Here is a 23,838-nt window from a genome sequence, read left to right as displayed (position 1 = left end):
GCAGTTATACAACTCCAGCTGCTTCTGAGAGGGGTGAGGCACCTCCCCTCCTGCCAGCTGCCCTCACTTCAGATGCATTGTGCCCAGGCACAAAGCTCTGGCTTCATGCTGTAGGCAGCACTTTGCCCACACCTGTTGAGACCAGGGCTGTGGCTGGCTGGCTGTCTTGTGCAAGGAATGCCAGAAGGCAGCAAAGCCCTGAGGCCTCTGGAGGCTGATAAGCATCTGGGCAGGGCCAGCACTTGGTTTCAGAGCCCTAGCTGGTTGCACTCCTGATGAGCTCAACTCTCCCACACCTCTCTGCCTCTCCTGAGCACTCTGGCCCCCATCCTTCTGAGACCCTGGCACCAGAGGCAGGAGGCAGACCCCTGGATTCAGAGATCCATGGAATGGTTGGGCTGGAAGGGACCTGAAAGCTCATCCAGCTCCAGCCCCCTACCATAGGCAGGGACACCTCCCACCAGCCCAGGCTGCTCAGGGCCTCATCCTTGAACACCTCCAGGCAGGAGGCAGCCACAGCCTCCCTGGGCAGCCTGTGCCAGCCTCTCCCCTCCCTCACTCTCAACAATTTCTTTCTCATCTCCAGTCTCAGTCTCTCCTCTCCCAGCTCAAAGCCATTGTTCCTCATCCTGGCACTCCCAGCCCTTGTCCAGAGTCCCTCCCCAGCTCTCCTGGAGCCCTTCAGCTCCTGGAAGCTGCTCTGAGCTCTCCCTGGAGCCTTCTCTTCTCCAGGCTGCACAGCCCCAGCTCTCCCAGCCTGGCCCCATAGGGGAGGTTCTGCAGCCTCTGCTCATCCTCATGGCCTCCCCTGGAGCCTCTCCAGCAGCTCCAGGTCCTTCTTGTGCTGGGGGCAGAGCTGGAGGCAGTGCTGCAGGTGGGGGCTGAGCAGAGCAGAGGACCTGGTTGTGGCACAGGGAAGGCAGCAGCTGGGGTCAGTCTGTGTCTCCCCTGGAGCAGCTGCTGCCTTGCATGGGGTTTGTACATCTGCATCCCACCACATTTCCTTCCAGCCCTGCTGGAACCTCAGGAATTCAGCTCTAGTTCAGGCAGCAAAAGCTTTTTCTTTTCTTCCCTGCTGGACAGGAGGAAGATGAGAGGTGCAAAGACAACTGTCAGGGGTCTGCAGTTGGAGCTGGCAGATCTGGTGGCACAAAGGACAGGATGAGAGTGGAGTTGGTACAGGGGAGGGGAAGAGGGAGCAGGGGTGGCTGCTGCTAGAAGCTGTGGGGTAGCCTTGCCTACTGTTTTCTGAGCAAACCCTTCTGATGCAGGCCAGGGAAAAGGAGGATCAGAAACACCTCATTAAGCACAGGCTCTGCTTTTCCCCCTGGGGATGACACAAGGAGTTGCTGAGCTCTCAGCTCCCAGCTGCACAGCTGCTTCCCTGGGCCATACTGCACCTTGCCAGTGCTTGGACTCGACTCAGGACCCAGCCCAGACCTCTGCCTGCTGCCTGCCTGCAGCTCCTGCTTGTGCAGGCAAGTGCAGGCAGGGCTTGCACCCCAGAGCTGTGCACCCACCAACACCTCAGCTTTGCCACAAGCACTTGGAGCTGCCCATGCAGCTCAGGGCAAGAGCTGTGCTGGGGCTGCAGCTGGTAAGCACGGAGGCAGAGTTGGGGCTGCTGCTGTGAAGAGGACAAACAGGGCCAAGGCCCCAACAGAACTCCTGTGCAGGCTCTGGGAGTCCCTGCTTCTGCTGCTCTGGCAAAACACAACCATGTGAGGGACTGTGAATTCCAGCTCCCTTCTCACCTCTACCAGGAATCCTAAACTCTGTCAAAATATTTTCTGCCTAGGAAGTTCTGCCAATGGTGTGAAGGCACCAGGCCAGCAGAGAGACATGCAAGGGGAACAGAAGGCTTCTTCCTACTGCAACAGAGAACCAGGGACGAGAGAGAGCCTTGCCCAGGGCTTGGCCTCTCCCCAGCACAGCCAGAGGTAACAACTCCCTGCCTGGGGACAAGCCCCTCTTGATCCTTTCCCCCAGCACTGCCCACAGGCTTCCATGTCCCATCTCAGAGAGCTCTTGCTAGCAGCTGAGCAGCTGCTGCACTGGCACTGGCAGCAATGTGCCCTGGGGGCCAAGAGGGCCAAGGGCAGCCTGGGGAGCAGCAAGCAAAGTGTGGCCAGCAGGGCTGGGGAGGGTCTGCTGCCCCTCTGCTCTGCCCTGCTGAGACCACAGCTGCAGTGCTGTGCCCAGTACTGGGCTCCACAGCTCAGGAGAGACAGAGACCTGCTGGGGAGAGTCCAGGGGAGGCTGTGAGGATGATGAAGGACTTGAACAGCTCTGCTGTGAGGAGAGGCTGAGAGCCCTGGGGGTGTTGAGTGTGGAGAGGAGAAGGCTGAGAGGAATCTGATCCCTCTGGGGCTGGGGGTCAGGAGGAAGGGGCCAGGCTCTGGTTGGTGGTGCCCAGGGACAGGACAAGGACCAAGAGGGACAAGCTGGAGCCCAGGAGGTGCCACCTCAGCATGAGGAGAAACTTCTTTGGTGTGAGGCTGCTGGAGCCTGGAGCAGGCTGCCCAGAGAGGTTGTGGAGTCTGCTCTGGAGCATTTGCAACCCCCCCTGGATGTGTTCTGTGTGCCCTGGCCTGGGTGCCCTGCTCTGGCAGGGGCTTGGACTGGGTGATCTCTGGAGGTCCCTTCCAGCCCCTGCCAGGCTGTGAATCAGTGGTTCCCTGTAACCCTCCATCACCCCTCAGAAACATAAGCAGCCTCCATCCCAGCATAAATCAGGCTGCTTAGAGCCTGTGGTTGGCAAACACACCCAGGATGGCAGCACTGCAGCTGTCCTCTGACATGCAGGCCTGAGGAGTTCAGGTGACCACCTCTTGAGTCTTCCTGACCAGTGTCTCAGGCCTGCCCCACACAGCCTCCCTCAGCCACAGACCAGTCAGAGATGGCAGCAACTGGCAGGGCTGAACTCTACCCACAGGGTCCAGAGGGCTGGAGAGCCTCTGCTCTGGGGCCAGGCTGGGAGAGTTGGGGCTGTGCAGCCTGCAGAAGAGAAGGCTCCAGGGAGACCTCAGAGCAGCTTTCAGGACCTGAAGGACTCCAAGCAGGCTGCAGAGGAGGCTGCAGGGACAGGCCCAGGGGCAGTGGTTGGAAATGAGAGCAGAGCAGATTGAGACTGGATGTGAGGAACAAGCTCTGCAGCAGGAGGCTGCTGGAACACTGCAGCAGGTTGCCCAGGGAGGTGCCAGTTGAGGCCCCAGCCCTGGAGATACTCAAGATGAGGCTGGACAGGGCTGTGAGCAACCTGCTCCAGTGGGGGATGTCCCTGCTGGGTGCAGGGGTTGGGCTGGGTGAGCTCTGGAGGTCCCTTCCAGCCCAACCCCTGCTGTGAGTCTATGCACACAGATAAAAGCCTTCAGAGTCACAGGGTCCAGCTGGAGCTCTGCAATCAATAACAACCTGAGACAGGACAAATTACTTCATTTATCACATGTAGAGAACACTGAAGGTCAAACTGGCACCAACTGCAGAACAAGTGACCAGGAGAGCTGGAATGAAGGCTGTGAGGGCAGAGCCTGAGAGCAGCTCTGGGGAGCCAGCTGCCCACAGCTGGTTCACTCCCAGCTGGGGCTGGTCACTGTCAGCAGAGCCACTGCAGAGCAGCAGGGCCTGTGCCAGCAGTGCTCTTTCCTCCTGAGAGGAGCCTGTGCAGCAGTGCTCAGCTGGACAGGGCAGCTCCTGGTGCCTGTCTGAAGCCTGAGGGCTTCATCAGTTGCCTGTGGCTGGGACATTTTCGTGCAGGTACTGCAGGGCCAGGTCTGTCCACTTCATCTCCTGCTCTTTCACAGACTCAGTTGTGCCACCATTGTCTTGCTCTGGTTCAGGGAGCTCATTCTGGGGACAAAGCAGAGGCAGAATGAATCCCACCCACCCTGCAAGGAGCAGCTGAGGCTGCACAGGGTAAGCACAGAAGTGCACTGCTGAGCCCCTCAGCACCACTGCTGAGCCCAGCTAGGAGCAAGGCTCTCTCACATGACTGTGAGGCTTAGCAGCACAGGTACATTGCTTTCCCTGGGGCCTTGCTGCAGCCTCAGCCTGCACACACACAGGGAGGGGCATCCAGCAAGTGCACTGCAGCCAGCAGCATGGTGCAGCTATTCCCCTGCTGGCTTGCAGCGAGTTCTGCTGTTGCTGCCAGGGGCACAGACACTGCACTGAGCAGAGCTCTTATGAAGATAACTGCTTCTGGAACCTTCCTTTCCTGTGGCAGGGCAGAGTTCCTTCGTCCTTCTCCATGCTGAACTCATCTGTGGCTGTGGTCCAGCAGCAGCTGAGGACAGAAACCCCTACCAGGTGCAAGGTGGAGGTGCTCACAATACAGTGAGGATTGGTTTAACAGAGATTTGCCTTCTGTGGCCCCAGCAGGAGAAGGACACAGAGCTGCTGGGGAGAGGCCAGAGGAGGCCACAAAGATGATCCAAGGGCTGGAGCAGCTCTGCTGGGAGCACAGGCTGAGGGAGCTGGGGGTGTTCAGCCTGCAGAGGAGAAGGCTCCAGGGGCACCTCAGAGCTGCCTGCCAGGACCTGAAGGGATCCTGCAGGAAGGCTGCAGAGAGACTTTTGCTGAGGGGGTCTGAGCCAGGCCAAGGGGAAATGGTTTGGAGCTGAGGCAAAGCAGGGTTAGAGTGGAGCTGAGGAAGAAGTTGTTCAGCAGGAGGGAGCTGAGGCTCTGTCACAGGCTGCCCAGGGAGGCTGTGGCTGCCTCCTGCCTGGGACCAGTCTGGCTGAGGCCTGGAGCAGCTGAGTCTAGCTGAGAGGTGTCCTTGTTCATGGCAGGGGGTTGGAGGAGATGAGCTCTGGGGTCCCTTCCACCCTGAACCACTCTGTGATTGATTCTACCTCTCTCTGCTGCCAAACCCAGAAGTGTGCAATGGGAAGGATATTTTGTCCCCCCCCAGCAGCTGCATGCAGGGTGGCCAGCAGGCAGGACAGGGCACGAGTCAGCTCCATGCCAGGAGCCTTGTGGACAAACTGGCTGCCCTGCAAGCACTGCCCTCCCAGCTGCCCTGCAAGCGCTGCCCTCCCAGCTGCACAGAGCAGTGTGGGAGGCAGGAGCAGCCCCTCACCCACCAGGGGAATGGCCACATCCTCGTAGGGCAGTTTGTCCTCTCGCCAGGCGTCGTCAATCAGGTCCAGGATCCTGCCGTCCCGCTGCACCTCGCTGTCCATCCCTGCACAGGGCCTGCAGCCACCCCTGGGACACACAGCAGTGCCAGTGCCACCCCCTGGGACACACAGCAGTGCCAGTGCCGCCCCCTGGGGCACACAGCAGTGCCAATGCTGCCTCCTGGGACACACAGCAGTGACAGTGCCACCCCCTGGGACACACAGCAGTGCCAGTGCCGCCTCCTGGGACACACAGCAGTGACAGTGCCACCCCCTGGGACACACAGCAGTGCCAGTGCCGCCCCCTGGGACACACAGCAGTGCCGGTGCCGCCCCCTGGGACACACTGCAGTGCCAGTGCTGCCACCCACAGCAGCAGCAAGCAGCTGGCAGTGGCACTGCACGCTGCTCTGAGCACTTCTCTGCAGAGAGCACTGGTGGGAGGGCACTGCAGTGGGCTCTGCAGCTCGTGGGGGGCAGCCAGCAGTGGCTGCTGTCAATGACAGGGGTCTAGAGGTGCTCAGAGCTACTCACCTTCAGAAGTCTCCTTTGAGTGAGCTTGAGGCCTGGAGCTGCCCTGTGCCCTCCAGCTCTGCACAGAGCTGTCGCTCTCTGCTGCCTGCTTGCCTGCAGTCCCCGAGCGGTGCCACGACTCGCCCACACCTCTGCCAGCCTGGGAGAGAGGCAGCACAGCGCATCTGATGGCACCTCAAGGGATGCCCAGAACCTGCAGTCCAGGAAAAAGGGGAAACTTCAGCCCCACAAAACCTGTCCCCACTCTCAGCTGCTGCCATCATTCCAGGGGCTTCTTGTGAACCCCTGGGTGCTGCTCAGCCTGGGGCATAGCAGCCCCAGAGGGGATGTACCGATGCTGATTAGCAGCTACAGGTCGAGAGGATGTGGCTGGGCTGCTGGAGGTGGTGCACACAAGACAGGACGAAGGGCAGCAGGCACCAAGTGGAACACGGGAGGGGCTGGAGCAGGCTCCAGAGGGGTTGGGGACTCTCCCTCTCTGGGAACTTTCAAACCCTGCCTGAACACGACCCCGGGCAGCTGCCCTGGCTGATCCTGGGCTTATCCCTGGGCTGATCCGGGGGGCGCCGGGCTGGCAGGGGCTGGCCTGGCTGATCTCCGGAGGACCTTTCCAACCGCCGCCGCTCCGTGCCCGTTCCGTTGGTGCCCTCCTGCCAGTGTCAGCCCGCAGCCCGCCGCGCCCGGCTCCCGGTAGTTATCTAACCCCGAGGGCGGTTGCGGGCACGCCGGGGCCCTGCGGCCGCTCCTCGCTCCGGGGCGAGCCCGACTGGCCCCGCAGGGCTGAGCGGCAGCCGCCCCGGCGGGGCGCTGGGGACAGCCCGGTGCGCAGCGCCCCCTGCACACCCCACACCCCCCCCCGTTGCCCTCCTCCGGGCGCCGCGGCCCTACCCGGCCCCGGTCCGGCAGGCGCAGCGCAGCCGGCGGCGCAGCGCAGGCGCAGCGCAGGCGCAGCGCCCGCCCAGGACGGAACTTCCGCTGCGCCGCTGTGGGCAGCGGGGAACCGGCAGGGGGGCACGGGCAGCGAAGAACGGGCAGGGGCAGCCGGACACGGGCAGCGAGGCACGGGCAGGGGCAGCCGGACACGGGCAGCGGGGCACGGGCAGCCGGACACGGGCAGCGAGGCAGGGGCAGCGAGGCACGGGCAGCCGGACACGGGCAGCCGGGCAGGGGCAGCGGGGCACGGGCAGCCGGACACGGGCAGCCGGGCAGGGGCAGGGGCAGCGGGGCACGGGCAGCCGGACACGGGCAGCGAGGCACGGGCAGGGGCAGCCGGACACGGGCAGCGGGGCACGGGCAGCCGGACACGGGCAGCGAGGCACGGGCAGGGGCAGCCGGACACGGGCAGCGGGACAGGGGCAGCGAGGCACGGGCAGCGGGGCACGGGCAGCCGGACACGGGCAGCCGGGCAGGGGCAGGGGCAGCGGGGCACGGGCAGCCGGACACGGGCAGCGAGGCACGGGCAGGGGCAGCCGGACACGGGCAGCGGGACAGGGGCAGCGAGGCACGGGCAGCGGGGCACGGGCAGCCGGACACGGGCAGCCGGGCAGGGGCAGGGGCAGCGGGGCACGGGCAGCCGGACACGGGCAGCGAGGCACGGGCAGGGGCAGCCGGACACGGGCAGCGGGGCACGGGCAGCCGGACACGGGCAGCGAGGCACGGGCAGGGGCAGCCGGACACGGGCAGCGGGACAGGGGCAGCGAGGCACGGGCAGCGGGGCAGGGGCAGCAAGGCACGGGCAGCCGGACACGGGCAGCGAGGCACGGGCAGGGGCAGCGAGGCACGGGCAGCCGGACACGGGCAGCGAGGCACGGGCAGGGGCATCAAGGCACGGGCAGCCGGACACGGGCAGCGAGGCATGGGCACGGGCAGCGAGGCACGGGCAGCCGGGCAGGGGCACGGGCAGCGAGGCACGGGCAGCCGGGCAGGGGCAGGGGCAGCAAGGCACGGGCAGCCGGACACGGGCAGCGAGGCATGGGCACGGGCAGCGAGGCACGGGCAGCCGGACACGGGCAGCCGGGCAGGGGCAGGGGCAGCGAGGCACGGGCAGCCGGGCAGGGGCACGGGCAGCCGGACACGGGCAGCCGGGCAGGGGCAGGGGCAGCGAGGCACGGGCAGCCGGACACGGGCAGCGAGGCACGGGCAGCCGGGCAGGGGCACGGGCAGCCGGGCAGGGGCAGGGGCAGCGAGGCACGGGCAGCCGGACACGGGCAGAGAAGAACGGGCAGCGAGGCACGGGCAGGGGCAGAGAGGAACGGCAGCGGGGAGCAGAGCAGAGGCAGGATAAGCCCAGCCCGAGCCAACTGGGGCTGCGGGTTGCAGGGGGTGAGCGCTGCCGAGGGGCCGCCGGCCCGGCTCGCCTTTGGCCGCGGGGAAGCAGCAGCTGGCTCGGGGGTCCCGGCGGAGCCCCGCAGCCGGCACCTCCGGCAGTGGCAGTTCCGCACCTCGGGGCTGGAGCCAGGCTCTGCTCAGGGATGCCCAAGGACAGCATCAGGGGCACTGGGGGCAAGCTGGAGCAGAGGAGGTGCCAGGGGAACAGGAGGGAAAACTTTGTGCCTGTGAGGGTGGCAGAGCCTGGAGCAGGCTGCCCAGAGAGGTTGTGGAGTCTCCTGCTCTGGAGCCTTTCCAACCCTCCTGGATGTGTTCTCTGTGCCCTGCTCTGGCAGGGTGCTGGACTGGGTGACCTCTGGAGGTCCCTTCCAGCCCCTAACATTCTGTGGTTCAGAGGCTGGGGACCTAAAGAGTGTCACTGCTGCTGCAGACCTTTGCCACCTGTCTTCTGGCACCAGGGGCAGAAAAATGTTTCCCTTTATTTGGCAGAGCTTGGGCTGGTGGGTTTGTCAGGGTAGTCCTTGTTTTGCTCACCTCTAATCCTATGGTGATGGCATCTTGTCTTAACTTTGCTCTGTGGATTTCTCTTTGTTCTGCAGCCTTTGCATGGCCCTGAGTGAGCACTGCTGTCCTGTGCTTCCCTGGCTGCTGCAGCCACCAGGGCTTGGTGATGGAGGCTTTGCTGGAAGGGATGCAAAGAAATGTGCAGGGGAGGTATGTATGCAGCAGTGCACAGCAGTCTTGTAGGTCATGTGAGTATAAACCTTCCACCTCACTCAGAGTGGAGTCCTCTGATGTCAGGCAGCTTCCCTGGCTTAAGTAAGGGATGTGGAATTTGCTTGATTGAAGCTTGGGGAGGGCAGATTTAGCCTGGAGATGAGGAAGAAATTGTTGGCAGTGAGGGTGGGGAGAGCCTGGCACAGGCTGCCCAGGGAGGCTGTGGCTGCCTCTTCCCTGGGGGTGTTCAGGGCCAGGCTGGATGAGGCCCTGAGCAGCCTGTGCTGGTAGGAGGTGTCCCTGTCCATGGCAGGGGTTGGAGCTGGTTGATCTTTAAGGTCCCTTCCAGCCCAACCCATTCTGTGAATGGTGGTGGTGCTGTTAACCTTTCTTGCTCCCTGGCACCAGGAGTGGTATTGATTAAGAGATGTGAGTAAATATTTTCTTGGTAACAGCCTTGCAAGGTTCCTGAGGCATGGCTGAGTTCTGCTTTTATTGGCAACATCTGATTGTGCCACCAGGATGATCAGGGGCTGGAGAACCTCCCCTGTGGGGATAGGCTGAGGGAGCTGGGGCTGTGCAGCCTGCAGAAGAGAAGGCTCTAGGGAGAGCTCAGAGCAGCTTCCAGGACCTGAAGGGCTCCAAGCAGGCTGCAGAGGAGGGACTGTTCCCAAAGGGCTGCAGGGACAGGCCCAGGGGCAACGGTTTGAGATGAGAGCAGAGCAGATTGAGATTGGATGTGAGGAACAAGTTCTGCAGCAGGAGGCTGCTGGAACACTGCAGCAGGCTGCCCAGGGAGGTGCCAGTTGAGGCCCCAGCCCTGGAGATACTCAAGGTGAGGCTGGACAGGGCTCTGGGCAGCCTGCTCCAGTGGAGGATGTCCCTGCTGGGTGCAGGGGTTGGGCTGGGTGAGCTCTAGAGGTCCCTTCCAGCCCAATCTGATTCTGTTTTGAAACTGCAGAGTTCCATTCTTCACTGAAGGATCCTTGGTGCTCTGTCTCAGCTGGACCTTTGTCTCCCTGAGAGGCTGTAGTGCAAAGATTGGAGAGGAGGTTTGATGTGTGCAGGAGCAGAGGTCACTGATGCTGCTTCCACAGTGACTCCTGAGCTGCAGCTCAGACTTCCTGATCCTCTCTCTTCTACAGAGCTGCTTGCAGCAGTCAGCCTCAGGCAGCATTAGCAGATGCTGTGAGGGAGATGTTCTTGCTCTGCATAATAGCTGCTAATTTTGGGTTAACTTGCAGGGTGGGATGAACTTCACATCTAGCTGATTTTTGGCTGCTTTTGGAAGTGTTTCTTTCCCTGGGGAGGAAACTGCCAAGCTGTGAAGTGTGCAGAGAAATCCAGCCCTTGAAGCTATTGATTCCCATCTCTGTGCTTGTGTTTGGCAGGCAGATGGCAGGGGTGAAGGTCATGCTGGAGTTCACTGCCCTCCAGGGCTGTGTCTTGCAAGCCTTAATACTGCCCCTGGCTTAGCAGCTTGTGAAGAGTTAGAGCAGTTTGCTGCACTGGCTCCATCCCTGCAGCAGCAGCAGGAGCTTCCCCCAGCTCCCTGCAGCAGGGTCACATTGTCACCAACCCCTGCTCAGGGCTTGGGCTGCAGTGGGGATCAGATTCCTGTCCCAGCAGCTCCTAGCTTGGCTGTGAGCTCTCTGGTGACTGACACTTGGTCTCCAGTGGCTCTGCCTGGAGAGCCATGAAGGCAGGTACAAAGTGTGGATCAGGCTCCAGGTACTGAGCTGTGGTCCTGTGAGGATGGATGAGTGCTCAGGAGGGTTCCAATGGTCCCCTGGCCAGAAGGCAGCTCCTCATATGCAGCCTCTAGGTCATGCCTCCTCTCAAGGGCTTTGCATGTTGCTTTTCTTGGTCATTGCCAAACGTGCATCTCTGCCAGGGCTGGGGCTGTGCAGCTGGAGAGGAGAAGGCTGAGGGGAGACCTCATTGCTGTGGCCCAGGGCACAGAGGGTGGCTGCCAGGAGGATGGAGGATGGCCAAGGAGTGCCAGGAGGGGCCAAGGGGTGCTGAGGACAGGTCACTGCTGGGGAGATTGCCAGTGGGCTGCAGAGGGAAATGTTCCCCATGGGCACAGTCAGAGCCTGGAGTCATCTCCCAGGGGCAGCAGTGCAGTCCCCTCCCTTGGGCAGTGCTCAGCCTCAGCTTGCCAGGGGGCTGGGCCAGCTCCTTCCAGCTGCACCATCAGCTGGGCAGGTTGGGCCAGGTGAGCCCTGGGGGCACTTCCAGCCTGGCAGGACGGGACTCTGTGATAGGAACATCTGACCTGTGAGACTGCCTTAGAGGATGGGATGAGGGCAGAAATGTTCAGTGCATTGCTCTGCAAACTCATTTGAAGAGAGTTCAGGGTCCTGGAGGTGTTCAGGGCCAGGCTGGATGAGGCCTTGAGCAGCCCTGGGCTGGTGGGAGGTGTCCCTGCCCATGGCAGGGGGCTGGAGCTGGTCCCTTCCAGCCCCCCCTCTTCCATGCCATGTGCAGAGCTGGTCCCTTGGTGCAAGTCAGGTGTGCTGTGCTGGCTCTGGGGGGGACACTGCAGCTGTGGGGGTGCTGTCTGCTTTGTAACCTGGAGCTCTCTCCCTCACAGTGGGGGGTTCCTGACGTCCTGTGAGGCTGAGCTGCAGGAGCTGATGAAGCAAATCGACCTCATGGTGGCTCACAAGAAAGCTGAATGGGAAGGCCAGGCCCAGGCTCTGGAAGCTTGCCTCAGTGCCCGAGAGCAGGAGCTGGCCTCCGCCAGGGCTGCTCTGCAGGGAGCACAGAAGGAGGTACCTCAGGCCCATGCTCTCCTCTGGCTGCTGCCAGCCTCTGTGTTGTGCAGCCTGTAGTGCAGCACCAGGAGTGACCATGGTGTTTGGTTTGCCATGCCTGGACTCATGGCAGGGGTGGGATCACATCTAGGGCAGGGGGCTGGGGTTGTTAGTGGTTAAATGCTAAACCAGAAGGGCTTAATGTCAGCAGGAGCTGTGCAGGGCAGGAGCTGTGCAGGGCAGGAGCTGTGCAGGCCAGAGCAGATCAGAGCTGCTCTCCTGCTTGCAAATCAGAAACAGAATTTTCAAAGCAGCCTTTGCTGCCCCTCTGCTCTGGGCAGACCTCACCTGGGGCACTGTCCCCAGCTCTGCAGCCACAGGAAGGACATGAACCTGATGGAGCAGGTCCAGGGGAGGCCACAAAGATGCTCCAAGGGCTGGAGCAGCTCTGCTGTGAGCACAGGCTGGGGGAGCTGGGGCTGTGCAGCCTGCAGAGGAGAAGGCTCCAAGGGGACCTCAGAGCTGCATTTCAGTCTCTGCAGGGGAGCTGCAGGCAGCTGGGGAGGGACTGTGCAGAAGGGGCTGTGGGGACAGGACTAGGGGCAGTGGTTGGGCAGTGAGCAGGGCAGAGTCAGGTTGGACACCAGGAGGAAGCTCTTCTCTTTGCTTTGCTGTTTGACTCTCCTGCAGGCTGCCAGCTTGCGCCAGCAGCTCCAGGACACGGAGAGAGGGAAGCAGGACATGGCCAGGGAGTATCAGCAGCAGCTGAAGAGGCTCCAGGAGGAGGTCAGTGGCAAAAAGAGCAAATCCTTCCCAACTGATACAGGATCTGATGGGTGAAATATTTGTGTGGTGAGTTTTGGGCCCCTCACCACAAGAAGGACACTGAGGAGCTGGAGCAGGCCCAGAGAAGGGCAACAGAGCTGGGGAAGGGTCTGGAGAAGAGGGCTGGGGAGGAGCAGCTGAGGGGGCTGGGGGTGTTCAGCCTGGAGGAGAGGAGGCTGAGGGAGACCTCATTGCTCTCTGCAGCTCCCTGAGAGGAGGCTGCAGCCAGGTGGGGGTTGGGCTCTGTTCCCAGTGATAAGATGAGAGGAAATGGCCTCAGCTTGCACCAGGGGAGGCTCAGGCTGGCCAGGAGAGGTTTTTTCTCATTCTTGGTTGTGGTACAACTTCAGCATCCTAGCAGTGGGTGTGGGAGAGAGATCCTGTGTTGGCATTCATCATGGCTGTGGGATCTAGGGTGTAGCTGAGCAGAATCTGACAGCTGAAGTCATCTTCATGTTCCCTATGATGGCAGCTCTCAAGTCTTCCTTCTCCCACTGAATGCAACAGTTCCAGTTCCCACCCAAGTGGTTTTTAATCCCATGGGAAGTGGTGCCTTACCCTGTGTGAGGCCTGAGTGCCCCTCTGTGTGAGGAGATCACAGCAAGGCAGGGGCTGGAAGGGACCCCCAGAGACCCTCCACTCCAGCCCCCTGCCAGGGCAAGGCACCCAGAACACATCCAGTGGGGGCTAGAAAGGCTCCAGAGCAGGAGGCTGCACAACCTCTCTGGGCTCCAGGCTCCAGCAGCCTCCCAGTGAAGTTTTTTGCTCACATTCAGGTGGAGCCTCCTGTGATTGAGTTCATCTCCATTGTGCCTTGTCCTAGCCCTGAAGATCACTGAGCAGAGCCTGGCTCCTGACCCCCACCCCTCAGATAGAGACATTGATCAGATTCCCTCTCAGCCTTCTCTGCACACCAGGCAGCCCCAGGGCTCTCAGCTCCAATCCCTTAGGCTCCCTCCCAGCCTCCCCTGGACTCCCTCCAGCAGCTCCCTGTGCCTCTTGGCCTGGGGAGCCCAGCTCTGGGCACAGCACTGCAGCTGTGGTCTAACTAGGGCTGAGCAGAGGGGCAGGAGACCCTCCCCAGCCCTGCTGGCCACACTCTCCTCAATGCCCCCCAGGATGTCCTTGGCCTGCTTGGCCCCCAGGCCACTTTGCTGTCCCATGGATAAGTTGTTAGCAGGCAGCACTCCCAGGCCCTTCTCTGCTGAGCTGCTCTCCCCTGCAGGGCTGCCTGGGGCTGTTCCTCCCCAGGGGCAGGACTCTGCCTCCTCCTTGCTGGACTTCATTAGGTTCCCCTTTGCCCAGCTCTGCAGCCTGGCCAGGTCACACTGGGTGGCAGCACAGCCTGAGGGGGTGCCAGGCCCTGCTCCCACTTTGGTGTCAGCAGATGGCCAGCAGTGTGAGCTGCCTGTAGAGAGAGGGCTGCCCTGCTCCTGCCCATCAGCAGCCACCTCTGAGCCTGCAGCTGTCCTGCTTCTAGCAGTGGTGAGGCAGAGGTCTGAGTGGAGCTGCTGGTGGCGCAGCTTCAGTGCTGCTGTCACTTGTTGGCCTGTTCTGCAGTCCTGCTGGCACACAGCAAGGCTCCTTGGCACAGGAGGCTTCACCTGCAAGCTCTGTGGCCTCGGTGAGGGCAGTGGTCTGTGTGAAGCCTGCCAGTTTCATCAGGGCCTTGAGCACAGTTGTCTCTCTCTGTTCCTTGCAGTTGTCCAGGCTGAGGAGGAGCTATGAGAAGCTGCAGAAGAAGCACCTGAGAGAAGCTAGAGGAGAAGGCAGCAAGAGCCAAGGGGAGGAGCAGCTGGAAGTGAGGCGCCTGAGCAGGAAGCTGGAGGTAGGCAGGGAAACGGCAAGTGCCAGGCACAGCTGCTTGTGTGGAGGCACTGGGGGCTGCACTGGGGCTGCAGGCAGCCAGGAGGGGGTGGGCTGTGAGTCCTGCTTACAGAGCTCTCCATCTACTCTCCAGCTGGAGCTCTGCTCAAAGGCTTGAGCAATGAAGGCAGTTCCCTGTGCTGGAGCCTCTAGAGCCAGGCTAAGGGGGAATGGTTTGGAGCTGAGGCAGAGCAGGGTCAGACTGGAGCTGAGGAAGTTCTTCAGTGTGAGGGTGGTGAGGCTCTGGCACAGGCTGCCCAGGGAGGCTGTGGCTGCCTCCTCCTGGGGGTGTTCAAGGCCAGGCTGGGAGGTGTCCCTGCCCATGGCAGGAGGTTGGAGTAGAAGGTCTCTGTGGTCCCTTCCAACCTGAGCCAGTCCAGGATTCTTCTCAACCCTGTCTCATCTTTCAACCTCTCTGCTGTGTGGAGCTCAACTGCATCCAGTTTTGTGTTACTGTACCCTGAAGCTGTGCCTAACAAACATCTGCCTGAAGTGTCTGCAGCAGAGTGCTGCTGAGACCACAGCTGCAGTGCTGTGCCCAGTGCTGGGCTCCACAGCTCAGGAGAGACAGAGACCTGCTGGGGAGAGTCCAGTGGCTCTGGCAGGGGACTGGGCTGGGTGATCTCTGGGGGTCCCTTCCAGCCCCTGCCAGGCTGTGATGCTGTGGTTCATTCCTGTCACCGTGGTGCTGTCAGGAGCAGCCTGTTGTGGCAGCTGGAGGCAGAGTGAGCTGCTGCAGCTCTGGCAGCTCAGCACCAGCCAGCAGCCGCAGCTGACCCTGAGGTTGCCTGGGAGGGGGCAGCTGGGGCAGGCGCAGGGCGCCAGGGCTCTGCACTGCTGAGCTGCTGCAGCAAGTGGCTGCCTAATGGTTTCCCTGCTGTGGAGGAGCTGCTGGAGAGACAAAGCAAAGGTGGCTGTGGGCTGGAAGGAGGCCTCCTTGTCAGCTGCAAGGCCGCAGCGCTCCCAGCCCTCCCTGCTGCCCCTGCAGGAGTTCCGTCAGAGGGCCCTGGGCTGGGAGGAGCAGCGCCGGCTCTACCAGCAGCAGCTGGCGTCCCTGGAGGCACAGAGGAAGGCCCTGGCTGAGCAGTCTGAGCTCATTCAGGTAGGGTTAATCTGCGCTGAAATCTGTGCTTTGTCTGTAGCAGCAGGAGGGAGGGGGCAGAGGCCACTGAATGGCCTCTTCCTGCCCCGCTGCAGTGAGGCTTTCCTTGGGGAGGGCAGCGTGGCAAAGAGCTCTGGGGTCTGGCAGCAGGGGTTGGACAAACCTGGTGCAGCTCTCCTGACACCCCTCCAATGAGCAGAGAAGGTAGCAGGGGGAGGCAGAGAGCCCAGCAGGTGACATTGAGCTAGCTGCTGGCTCCTGCTGCCTGTGCAGAGCTGCCAGCAGCTGAACCTGCTCCTGGTAGGTGCAGCTCAGGGGATGGGGTGGGAAGCAGCTTCCTCTGCCATGGATACTGCTGCAGGGTACTGCAGTCACAGCAGCTGTCAGCCCCTCTCCTTTCTGTTGTTCCCATTACTTAAAGGCTCTTAATGGCAGGCAGAGGTGGGGTTGATGTGTCTCAGCCCTCCCTGAGGGGTCTCAGGTCGGTGGTGGAGCTGCAGCAGAGCAGGAGGAGGTGACATGGAGCACAGCTGTGCAGTCACAGTGACACAATCACAGCAGACACTGATAAGAAGCTCTTGCTGAGGGCTTCACACTTAATGGGCTCCTGAGTTGCTCTTGAGTGGAAGCTCCTGCAAGGAGGAAGTTTGTGATGACAGCCTTGAAGGTGGCTCTGACAGGGCTCTGTGAGAGGCTGGCACTGGTACATCTCCAAATGCAGAGAGGCAGTGAGCAGAAGGTCTGGCTGCTGTCCCTGTGTCACTGACAGCTCCATTGTCTGACAGCAGATGTGTCCTTGGAGTGCAGGCTGCCAGGCAGGGGCACACAGGAGCTCTCCTTACTGTGCAGCACTGAAACAGGAGCTGGGGCTGGTTAGTGTGGAGAGGAGAAGGCTGAGAGGGATCTGATCAATGCCTATCAACAGCTGAGGGCTGGGGGTCAGGAGGAAGGGGTCAGGCTCTGGTTGGTGGTGCCCAGGGACAGGACAAGGACCAAGAGGGACAAGCTGGAGCCCAGGAGGTGCCACCTCAGCATGAGGAGAAACTTCTTTGGTGTGAGGCTGCTGGAGCCTGGAGCAGGCTGCCCAGGGAGGTTGTGGAGTCTGCTCTGGAGCCTTTCCAGCACCCCCTGGATGTGTTCTGTGTGCCCTGCTCTGGCAGGGGCTTGGGCTGGGTGACCTCTGGGGGTCCCTTCCAGCCCCTCCAGCCTGTGACTCTGGTTTGCAAACCTTGCACCCTGCTGCTTCTCCTGGTCTGGCCTTAGAGCAAAACACAGGAGGCAGCTTTGTTCCTAGGTCACACCTGGGCAGCTGGGGCGGTCTGAGCTCCTCTCTTCCCAGTTTCTGTTGGAAGCCCTTTGGCAGCCCTCTCCTGTTTTGTTCTGTTTGCCTTGGAGGCTGTGCCCACCCTGTGACCCTGGCACAGGTCCCTCCCTGCTTCTCTGGCAGGTGCCATGGCTGCCTGCAGGCCCTGCCTCCTTGCACAGGGTTGCTGGGGGGTGTTGTGCTCCAGCTGTCCCCTGCCATGTAGCCTAAATGCAGCCCTTGCTCCTAGACCCAGCTGGCCAGTGGGAAGCAGGCCCTGGAGTCGGTGGAGCTGGCCAGCTGCTCACACATCCAGCACTTAACCGGCAGGCTGGAGAGGGCCAACGATGCCATCTGTGCCAACGAGCTGGAGGTGGAGAGGCTGAACATGAGAGTGGATGACCTGACTGAGAGCAATCAGATGGTCCTGGAAGATCAGCAGAGAGTTCAAGAGGAATTAAGGCAATCCAAGAAAATGTTAGAGGTCAGTGGAGGAACCGTGAGGACGTGGAACACAAAGCAGTGCTTGAGAGGATGAGGAAGGCTCTCTTCACCCTCCAGCTCCCCTCTCACCCTGCAGCCTTTGGGAAGCTCCTGGTGGACCTCAGAGCTGGTTTTGCACCCCTGTGGGGCTCTGCAGTGTTTCCAAGGGTCACTCCAAATTCTGATCAGCATCTCCTCACCTTCTAGCAAACTGATGTGGTCCATCTGGCACCCGTCACTTCTCCCCTCCCATGCAGGTGCTGGAGGAGGAGAAGATGGAACTCAGAGCCACCCTGCAGTCTCAAGAAGACTTCATTGAGAGCTCCAAGCTGCACCAGGAGCAGCTGCAGAAAGAGCTGGCCAGGGTGACTGAAACTCTTCACACCAAGGAGCTCCTCATCAGGTAGCCTCCCTGTGCTCCTCAGTCCAGCTCTGCATCCCCAGGTCTCCCACCGAGGGTGCTGGGAGTGTGCTCAGACTGCTGGCTGCTGTGCAGAGTGCTTCACTCCAGGGCTCTGCCTCCTCCCAGCACTTCCCAGCTGCCCTGCATCTGGAGCCAGCTGGTGGGGAGCAGTGTGGAGGGGATCAGCTCTCTGCTCAGCTGCCTTCCTGGAGGTCTGGGGTGTTTCACCCCTGCTCATTCCCAGTGCAGGAGGCCTCTCAGGGTTGAGAAGCTGCCTGTTGGTGTAGCTGAGAGCTCTCTCAATCTGGTGCTGGCAGGTGGGGGCTTGGTAAGGGAGCTGCATGTGGGACAAAGTCATCCTGGCCCTCCCCTTCTGCACTGGCCACGGGCAGGAGCTGCAGGGTTCTGCTGTCCATGTCCAGAGCTGTTGCTGTGTGCTCCCTGCCAGCCTCACTGCTGCTTGCAGCTGGGTGACTGCTAGGGGCAGGGAGGCTGCCTGGCTCCAGAGAGCTGGCAGCAGGGCAGGGGTAGGGGGTGGCCAGCCAGAACTGCACCAGGGGGCACTCACTCATCCAGCTGGGAGCTTTGCTTGCTCACAGTGGCACAGGTGTCACCTCCCGTGGGATTGTGGATGTTTCCCAGAGAGTTCCAGCGAGGTGCTGGTGGTTTCCCCTGTGTTGGTGACACAGAGGCTCCCTGCTGAGACTGACAGTTGCTGTTGCTGCTCAGGGCCTTGGAGGAGCGCCTGCAGGAGCAGTTGTCCAAGCCAGGGCTGCAGAGAGTGCTGGAGCAGCTGGCTGCTGCCCAGGAGAAGGAGCAGCACCTGCAGTCAGAGCTGATCCATCTGGAGAGCAGGTAGGCAACTGCCTGCTTGTCTGGGCTGTGCAGGGCAGCTTGGGTGGTGCTGTGGTAGCTGATCTGCTGCATTCAGCCAGAGACACCCTGGCTGAAGAGCCACAGGGCTCCAGAAATCCAATGTCTGTGTTGGCAGTTTCACAGTGAGGTGCTGCTGGGTGGCTGCTGCTCACTGCACACGCTGGGAGTCTGCAGTGCTTGGCTTGCTTGGTCTCAGCCCCTTCATTCCTAACAGGTTCAGGAGTCTTTGTTGGTCACCTGGTGAGAACCAGACCTGAACCTTCCTGCAGACTAAGAGCTAGAAACAAAGTCTTCCTCTGAGAGTTTGTGGTTTGCTTGGGAACTTTGTCATCTTAGTACATTAGGAAAGAGCCCAGGAGCAGCTGTCACCTGCTGGAGCTTCCTGGCAGTGACCTGGGGAAACAAAAGCAAAGGATTGGTGAGGAACTCCTAGCTTAGGAGTCTGCTTTCTGCTCTGACAGACACAGCAGAGTGCTTGGAAGATGAAGGCTTCTCTGGCCAGGTCCTTCTGCTGGGGGTGTTGTAATCTGTATTGTACATTTGCCCCCAGCCTGCTGTCTTCCACTGCAAGGTGTGCAGAGCTGAGTGAAGAGCTGGATGGCAGCACCCAGGAGCTGCAGGCCCTGCAGGAGCAGCGTGCCCAGGCGAAGGCAGAGCTCAGAAAGGTAAGCTTGCTGTGTCCCTGCAGAGGGCAAAGAGCTCTGTGGGGCCAGCCCTGCATCCTGGGCACAGGCAGCAGAGCTCCAGGTGGGAGCAAAGGCCAGGAGCCCTGTGGGGGCAGGGATGTGCTGAAGGGTAAGGCCAGACCTGGCTAAGGAGGAAGGAGGAGAGCAGAGGTTTGCAGCTCTCTGTCTGTGGCTGTGTGGTTTGCTCTGAGCATCTCTTAGGCCTAGCCCACACCACACAGCAATTCTCTGTAGAGTGGGGATCCTTGAGTTGGTGCTGGAGGTCTGGAATCCTGAGCTTGAGCCTGGTGCAGCCTGCCAGCAGCACAGGGGAGAGGGAGGCAGGGGGGCTGGCTGTAGTACCTCTGTCCAGAGCCCCCTGTGAGGGAGGAGGCTGCTTGCAGCTCAGAGCCTGCACGTGGAGCCCAGGCTGGAGGAAGTGGAGCAGCTCAGCTGCCACGAGGAGCACAGCCTGGTGCTGTGTGCAGCCAGGGGAGGCAGCCCTCCAAAAGCCTTGACTTTGAGTGATGGTCTGGATCAGCTGGTGTGAAAGCTTCCACTGGAGCCTGCTTACAGCAGAAGCCTTATTGGAGTGGAGTGACAGAGCTCAGTGGTGTGCAGATCTTTCTTCCTCTGTTGTGAGTGCAGAGGGGAGCAGCTCTTGCCAGGGATGCCTGGCTGGTTACACATTCAAACAGCCACACAGCAAATGAACCTGCTGCAGGCTGCTGGGGAGGAAAGAGAGATTGATTATGGTTGCTTCTGGTTTATATACTTGGGAGGCACTGAGGTGACACAGAGATAAATCACTATATGTGCAGCATTTACATGGCTGGGCAGAGATCAGCTGCTTCCCTTTGCTAAAGTGCTTGTAATGCTCAGCCAAATCCTGCAGCTGAGGGTGCTGAACGTTCCTGGCTAATGGAGTGGGGCAGGGGGGAAGAGGTGGTGCCAGGCTGTGCTGCTGCTGTGTCACTGAGTAGATCCCTGGGTGTGCCTGCAGGGCGTGGTGGGCGCTGCAGCTCTGCCAGCTCCCCAGGCAGCCCGGCTGAGGCGGGCACGGGGGTGGCCAAAGGGATGGAGGCCTCTGGGCTTTCAGTCCAGGGAGCAGCTGAATGGTCCAGGGCTTAGCAAACTGGAAAAGAGATCAATGAGAATGGAGATACTAAAAATAAAGGCAAGGCTGGATGTGGCCAGGGGCCGGGCACTGGCTCTGCTCTCACCGAGCAGGGACTGGCGCTCGGCACCGGCTGCTGGCAGAGCAGAGAGGAGCTGGGAGGACAAAGAGGTATTTTTACCCTCTGCACAGCCAGCTGCTGGAGCTCTGCCACAGGGAGCTGGAATTGCTGCAAGCCAGTGCCAGTTCTGAGGGCTCAGGACAAGTGCACAGAGGGCAAGTCTGGCTGGGGAAGGCACAGGGCAGGCTGCAGGGTTCTGCTCTGAGGGTGGCTGTGCTGCCCGGCACTGCTGCTGCTGGTGGTCACGGAGGGCAGTGGGGAGCTCAGGAGGCTGATGGCAGCAGGTAGGGCTTCTTGAGCACTCCAGAGCATGTCACTTGTGTCCCAGGTGGCAGCTTCTGGAGCGGGGAGGGCTTGGGCTGAGGAGGGTTTTCAACCTCCTCTGTGCCTGCTTGGCTTTCTTGACTGTTCTCCAGCTCTCCCCTTGTCCTGCACGGTTCTGTGGCTGTTGCGCTGTGACACCTCTGCAGAACTGGTGGGAGGTGTGTGCCTGTCTCTCTGCAGCTGAAGGAGCAGCTCTCTCGAGCTGAACAGATCCACAAGAGTGAGCTGGAAGGGATGAGGAGGGAACTCTGCAGGCTGACAGAGGAGCTGCACCGGCGAGACCTCAGCATCGCTGCTGCCAGCGGCTCCAGGCCAGCCCTCGAGCAGCTGAGAGCTGAGCAAGCAGAGAGGAGAGCAGTGGAGCACAGGGTGAGGAAGGCCTCTGCTGCTGCCTCGAGAAGGGATCTGAAGGCTTGGAATAGCCTCCTGGTTTGGAGCTCTCTCAGTAGTTTCCTTCTCTCTTCAGCCCTTGACCAAAGACTTTGAGACCCTTTCAGTGAAATCTTCTAATTGGATCTGAGTTTGTCCTGCTTAGAGCCACAGGATTGTCTGGCTTGGGAGAGAGCCCTGAGCTTATCCAGTCCAGCCAACAGCCTACCCCCACCATGGCCACTAACTCATGGCCCCAAGTGCCATGGCACAGGGTTCCTGCACTCCTGCAGGAGTGGGGGCTCCACCACCTCCCTGGGCAGCCTGTGCCAAGGTCTTGCAAATCAGGACTTTCAACTCCATCCCTCCTGTGTCCCTAGGGAAGAGAAGTCACCCTCAGAGCACTCAGTGGAGACTCTGCTGCTGAACTGAATCGACTGAAGTCTGAGAACCAGCAGCTGCAGAAGGAGCTGGCAGAGGCCAGGGCAAAGCTGGAACTCACTCAGCAAGTCTGCCAGGATGAAGCCCAGGGCCCTGCTCAGCAGATGCAAGATGAGGCCAGGGATGGGCAGTGCAGGTGAGTGCTGCTGGACACAGCATTGCAGCTGTGGTCTCAGAGGGGCAGGAGACCCTCCCCAGCCCTGCTTGCCACACTTTGCTTACTGCTCCCCAGGCTGCCCTTGGCCCTCTTGGACACAAGGGCACATTGCTGGCCCATGGGGAACTTGCTGCCCAGCAGCACTCCAAGGTCCTTCTCCATGGAGCTGCCTTCCAGCAGGATGATCCCTGGCCTGTACTGGTGCCTGGGGTTGTGCCTCCCCAGGTGCAGGGCTCTGCTCTTGTCCTTGCCTTCAGAAGTAGGATGAGCTGTCTGTGGTGCAGGGCTCAGCTCTGGGCCAGCCTGCTGTGCTCCTCTCTTCTGCAGTACTGCGGCAGGCAGCCCTCTAGCTCCTGGTGTCTCCTGGAGACTGGATGCCCACTTGGAGCCCTGTGGGGGCAAGAGGCAGTTTGGCTTGGCAGGGCTGCCAGTGCCCTGTGTGTTGTTAGCTCTGAGAGTTTGCTAAAGCTCAGCTGCTGAGAGGCAAACCCTCCCCCAGGGGTGGGGCTCCCACTTTCTCTCATGGGGGTTTCCAACCTGCTTTCCAGGACAGCTCAGGACCCCCAGCACGAACAGGAGCAGCAAGCAGAGAGAGCACATCACAAGCCTGAGGAGAATGGTCAGCACCAGCAAGGGGGGGCCCAGGAGTGGGAAGCTGCTGAGATGAGAAGTGTGACCCCTGAGGTGGGTGAGCTCCAGTCCCAGAGCAGCAGGAGGGATTGCAGAGAGCCACCTGCTGTGGGCACCTTGCTGGGAACGGATTCTGTGCTCCATGTGCTGGAGGGGAAGAAGGATTCTGCAGAGGGAGCAGCTGTGCAGCCCAGCTCACAGCATCAGAGAGCATCTGTGCCCCTGGTAAGCAGCCGTGCAGAAGCTGCCACTGGGCAGCTGAGGCTGTGGTTGAGCTCCCATCTGGCAGGTGGTTCCCTGTGTGATTCTGGAAGCATGCAACAGATGCTCCACAGGGAGCAGAAACAGCAGCTCCTGGTTCTCTGCTGGAGCTGTGCCTCGGTGTCCCCTCCGGGGTACTGCCTCAGCTTCCGGCTTGGGTCTGCAGCAGAGGCTGTGATGAGGGGGTGTCAGGTGCTCAGTGTTCCAGCACAGAGGTTCTGGGTGGCTGCAGGCTGCTGCTGCACCACCTCCCTGTGCTGCAGGGACCCCTCTGGACTGCTGCAGCAGTCAGCTCCCTGAACTGAAGGCCTCTCCTGCTAGCTGAGAGAAAAGCCTGGCACTTGCACTGAAAGCAGCTCTCTCATCTCTCTGTTTGCTTCTAGAGCCCCCTGCCTAGAGCTTCCCTGGGAGCAATAGCTGCCAGGTACCTGGAGGAGGAGGAGCTGAGATCCCAGAGCATCACCAAGTGCCTGGAGAGTCACATTGAGGAGCTGAAGAAAGCCAGCGAGGAGATTGTGAGGCAGTTCAGGCCGCAGTGATGCTGCCTGCTCAGCTTGCTGGGGCCAGGCTGGGCCTGGGAAGGTGCCTAGGAGCCAGCTGCCTTTGGAGCTGCATCAGGGGGATGGGTGCCCTGCTGCTGCCCTGCTGCTGCCCTGCTGGCAGGAGGAAAGCAAACTCCTCTCTGATGTGTTGCATCTGATGGAGGCTCTTGCACCACAAGCACCTGAGGCAGCTTGCTGTAGGTCAGAAGGCTGCCTCAGAGGTCTCTCTTTGTGCTAATTTTAATGCAAAGGAACTTTTTTAGTATATTTTACAGCTGTGAAAGCCCTGAAATAAACCAGAATGGGAACCCCTCCTCTCCTGTCCATGCAGATGTACAGAGGAACTTTCCTGTGGCTCCTCTTGGGGATTTTGATCAACCTTTGTCCTCCTTCCCCACCCAGAGCAGCTGTGTTCAAGCAGCAGAACTCTCTTTGAGAGCCCCAGAATGGGTTCAGAACACACAGATCAGGATCAGAAGCAGGAAGATGCGCAGGGTGCTCCTTGGACACTGGCCAGGGAAGCAGAGCCTTGAGCCTGGTGCTCCCTCAGCTTTGTACCATAGGATGCAGTCCCTTGCCTGTCAGCTTAGGGTCACCTGCCCTGCAGCTGCAGCCTTCTCCTCTGCACCCCAGTGCAGCACACAAGGTGTGGCAGTGCCCCTGGTGCTAACTGAGTACGTGGAGCAATCTCTGCTGGCAGCAGCCCCTGGCGGGGGGAAGCTGCCCTGAGCTGCAGGCAGTGGCAGCACTGAGCAGAGCCTGAGCTGGGAAGTCAGCAGGGACACCTCTCAACAAGACTGGGCTGCCCAAGGCCTCATCCAGCCTGGCCTGTTTGGGTCTGCATCTTTGAAGTGTGAGGTCTGTAAGCCCTCTGTGCATTCCCCTGGCACAGGCT

The 23,838-nt window shown here is 60.8% G+C and overlaps 2 protein-coding genes across 12 annotated transcripts in view; one reads left to right on the top strand and one right to left on the bottom strand.

Moving 5' to 3' along the window:
• Nucleotides 1-23,267, top strand: part of CEP63 (centrosomal protein 63) — a 38,147-nt gene extending 14,880 nt beyond the window's left edge. The window contains exons 1-14 of one of the 9 annotated variants that reach the window (XM_068165801.1): nt 7,766-7,787; nt 8,582-8,696; nt 11,296-11,476; nt 12,149-12,244; nt 13,986-14,111; nt 15,138-15,251; nt 16,805-17,038; nt 17,295-17,440; nt 18,170-18,295; nt 18,888-18,981; nt 20,724-20,912; nt 21,293-21,489; nt 22,059-22,365; nt 22,785-23,267. In XM_068165801.1, the coding sequence (XP_068021902.1) occupies nt 8,653-8,696; nt 11,296-11,476; nt 12,149-12,244; nt 13,986-14,111; nt 15,138-15,251; nt 16,805-17,038; nt 17,295-17,440; nt 18,170-18,295; nt 18,888-18,981; nt 20,724-20,912; nt 21,293-21,489; nt 22,059-22,365; nt 22,785-22,940 (2,010 nt within the window). In that variant the 5' untranslated portion in view covers nt 7,766-7,787; nt 8,582-8,652 and the 3' untranslated portion in view covers nt 22,941-23,267. Of the gene's footprint in view, nt 1-1,798; nt 1,941-6,623; nt 6,714-7,765; nt 7,788-8,581; nt 8,697-11,295; nt 11,477-12,148; nt 12,245-13,985; nt 14,112-15,137; nt 15,252-16,804; nt 17,039-17,294; nt 17,441-18,169; nt 18,296-18,866; nt 18,982-20,723; nt 20,913-21,292; nt 21,490-22,058; nt 22,366-22,784 lie in introns of those variants that run through there. The other 8 variants (XM_068165805.1, XM_068165798.1, XM_068165799.1 and 5 more) reach the window with 8 other exon arrangements.
• Nucleotides 3,419-6,572, bottom strand: ANAPC13 (anaphase promoting complex subunit 13). 3 transcript variants are annotated; one of them, XM_068165827.1, is made up of 4 exons: nt 6,543-6,572; nt 5,655-5,847; nt 5,085-5,208; nt 3,419-3,849 (listed from the first exon to the last, which is right to left on the bottom strand). In XM_068165827.1, exons 3-4 carry the CDS (start codon nt 5,181-5,183, stop codon nt 3,724-3,726), a joined length of 225 nt encoding a protein of 74 aa, XP_068021928.1. In that variant the 5' UTR covers nt 5,184-5,208; nt 5,655-5,847; nt 6,543-6,572; the 3' UTR covers nt 3,419-3,723. The 3 variants fall into 3 exon arrangements, with proteins under 3 accessions (XP_068021928.1, XP_068021929.1, XP_068021927.1); XM_068165828.1 differs by lacking the exon at nt 6,543-6,572 and adding an exon at nt 5,987-6,463 and having other exon boundaries at nt 5,085-5,239; XM_068165826.1 differs by lacking the exon at nt 6,543-6,572 and adding an exon at nt 5,987-6,458.
• Nucleotides 23,268-23,838: the final 571 nt, after the last annotated feature.

The sequence above is a fragment of the Melanerpes formicivorus genome, unplaced genomic scaffold (genome assembly GCF_026170545.1).
Source record: "Melanerpes formicivorus ecotype bairdi unplaced genomic scaffold, bMelFor1.0.p_v2 SCAF_93, whole genome shotgun sequence".
Classification (NCBI taxonomy): domain Eukaryota; kingdom Metazoa; phylum Chordata; class Aves; order Piciformes; family Picidae; genus Melanerpes; species Melanerpes formicivorus.
Note: the sequence above shows the minus strand (reverse complement) of the source record. Positions and strands in the feature narration are given on the sequence as shown.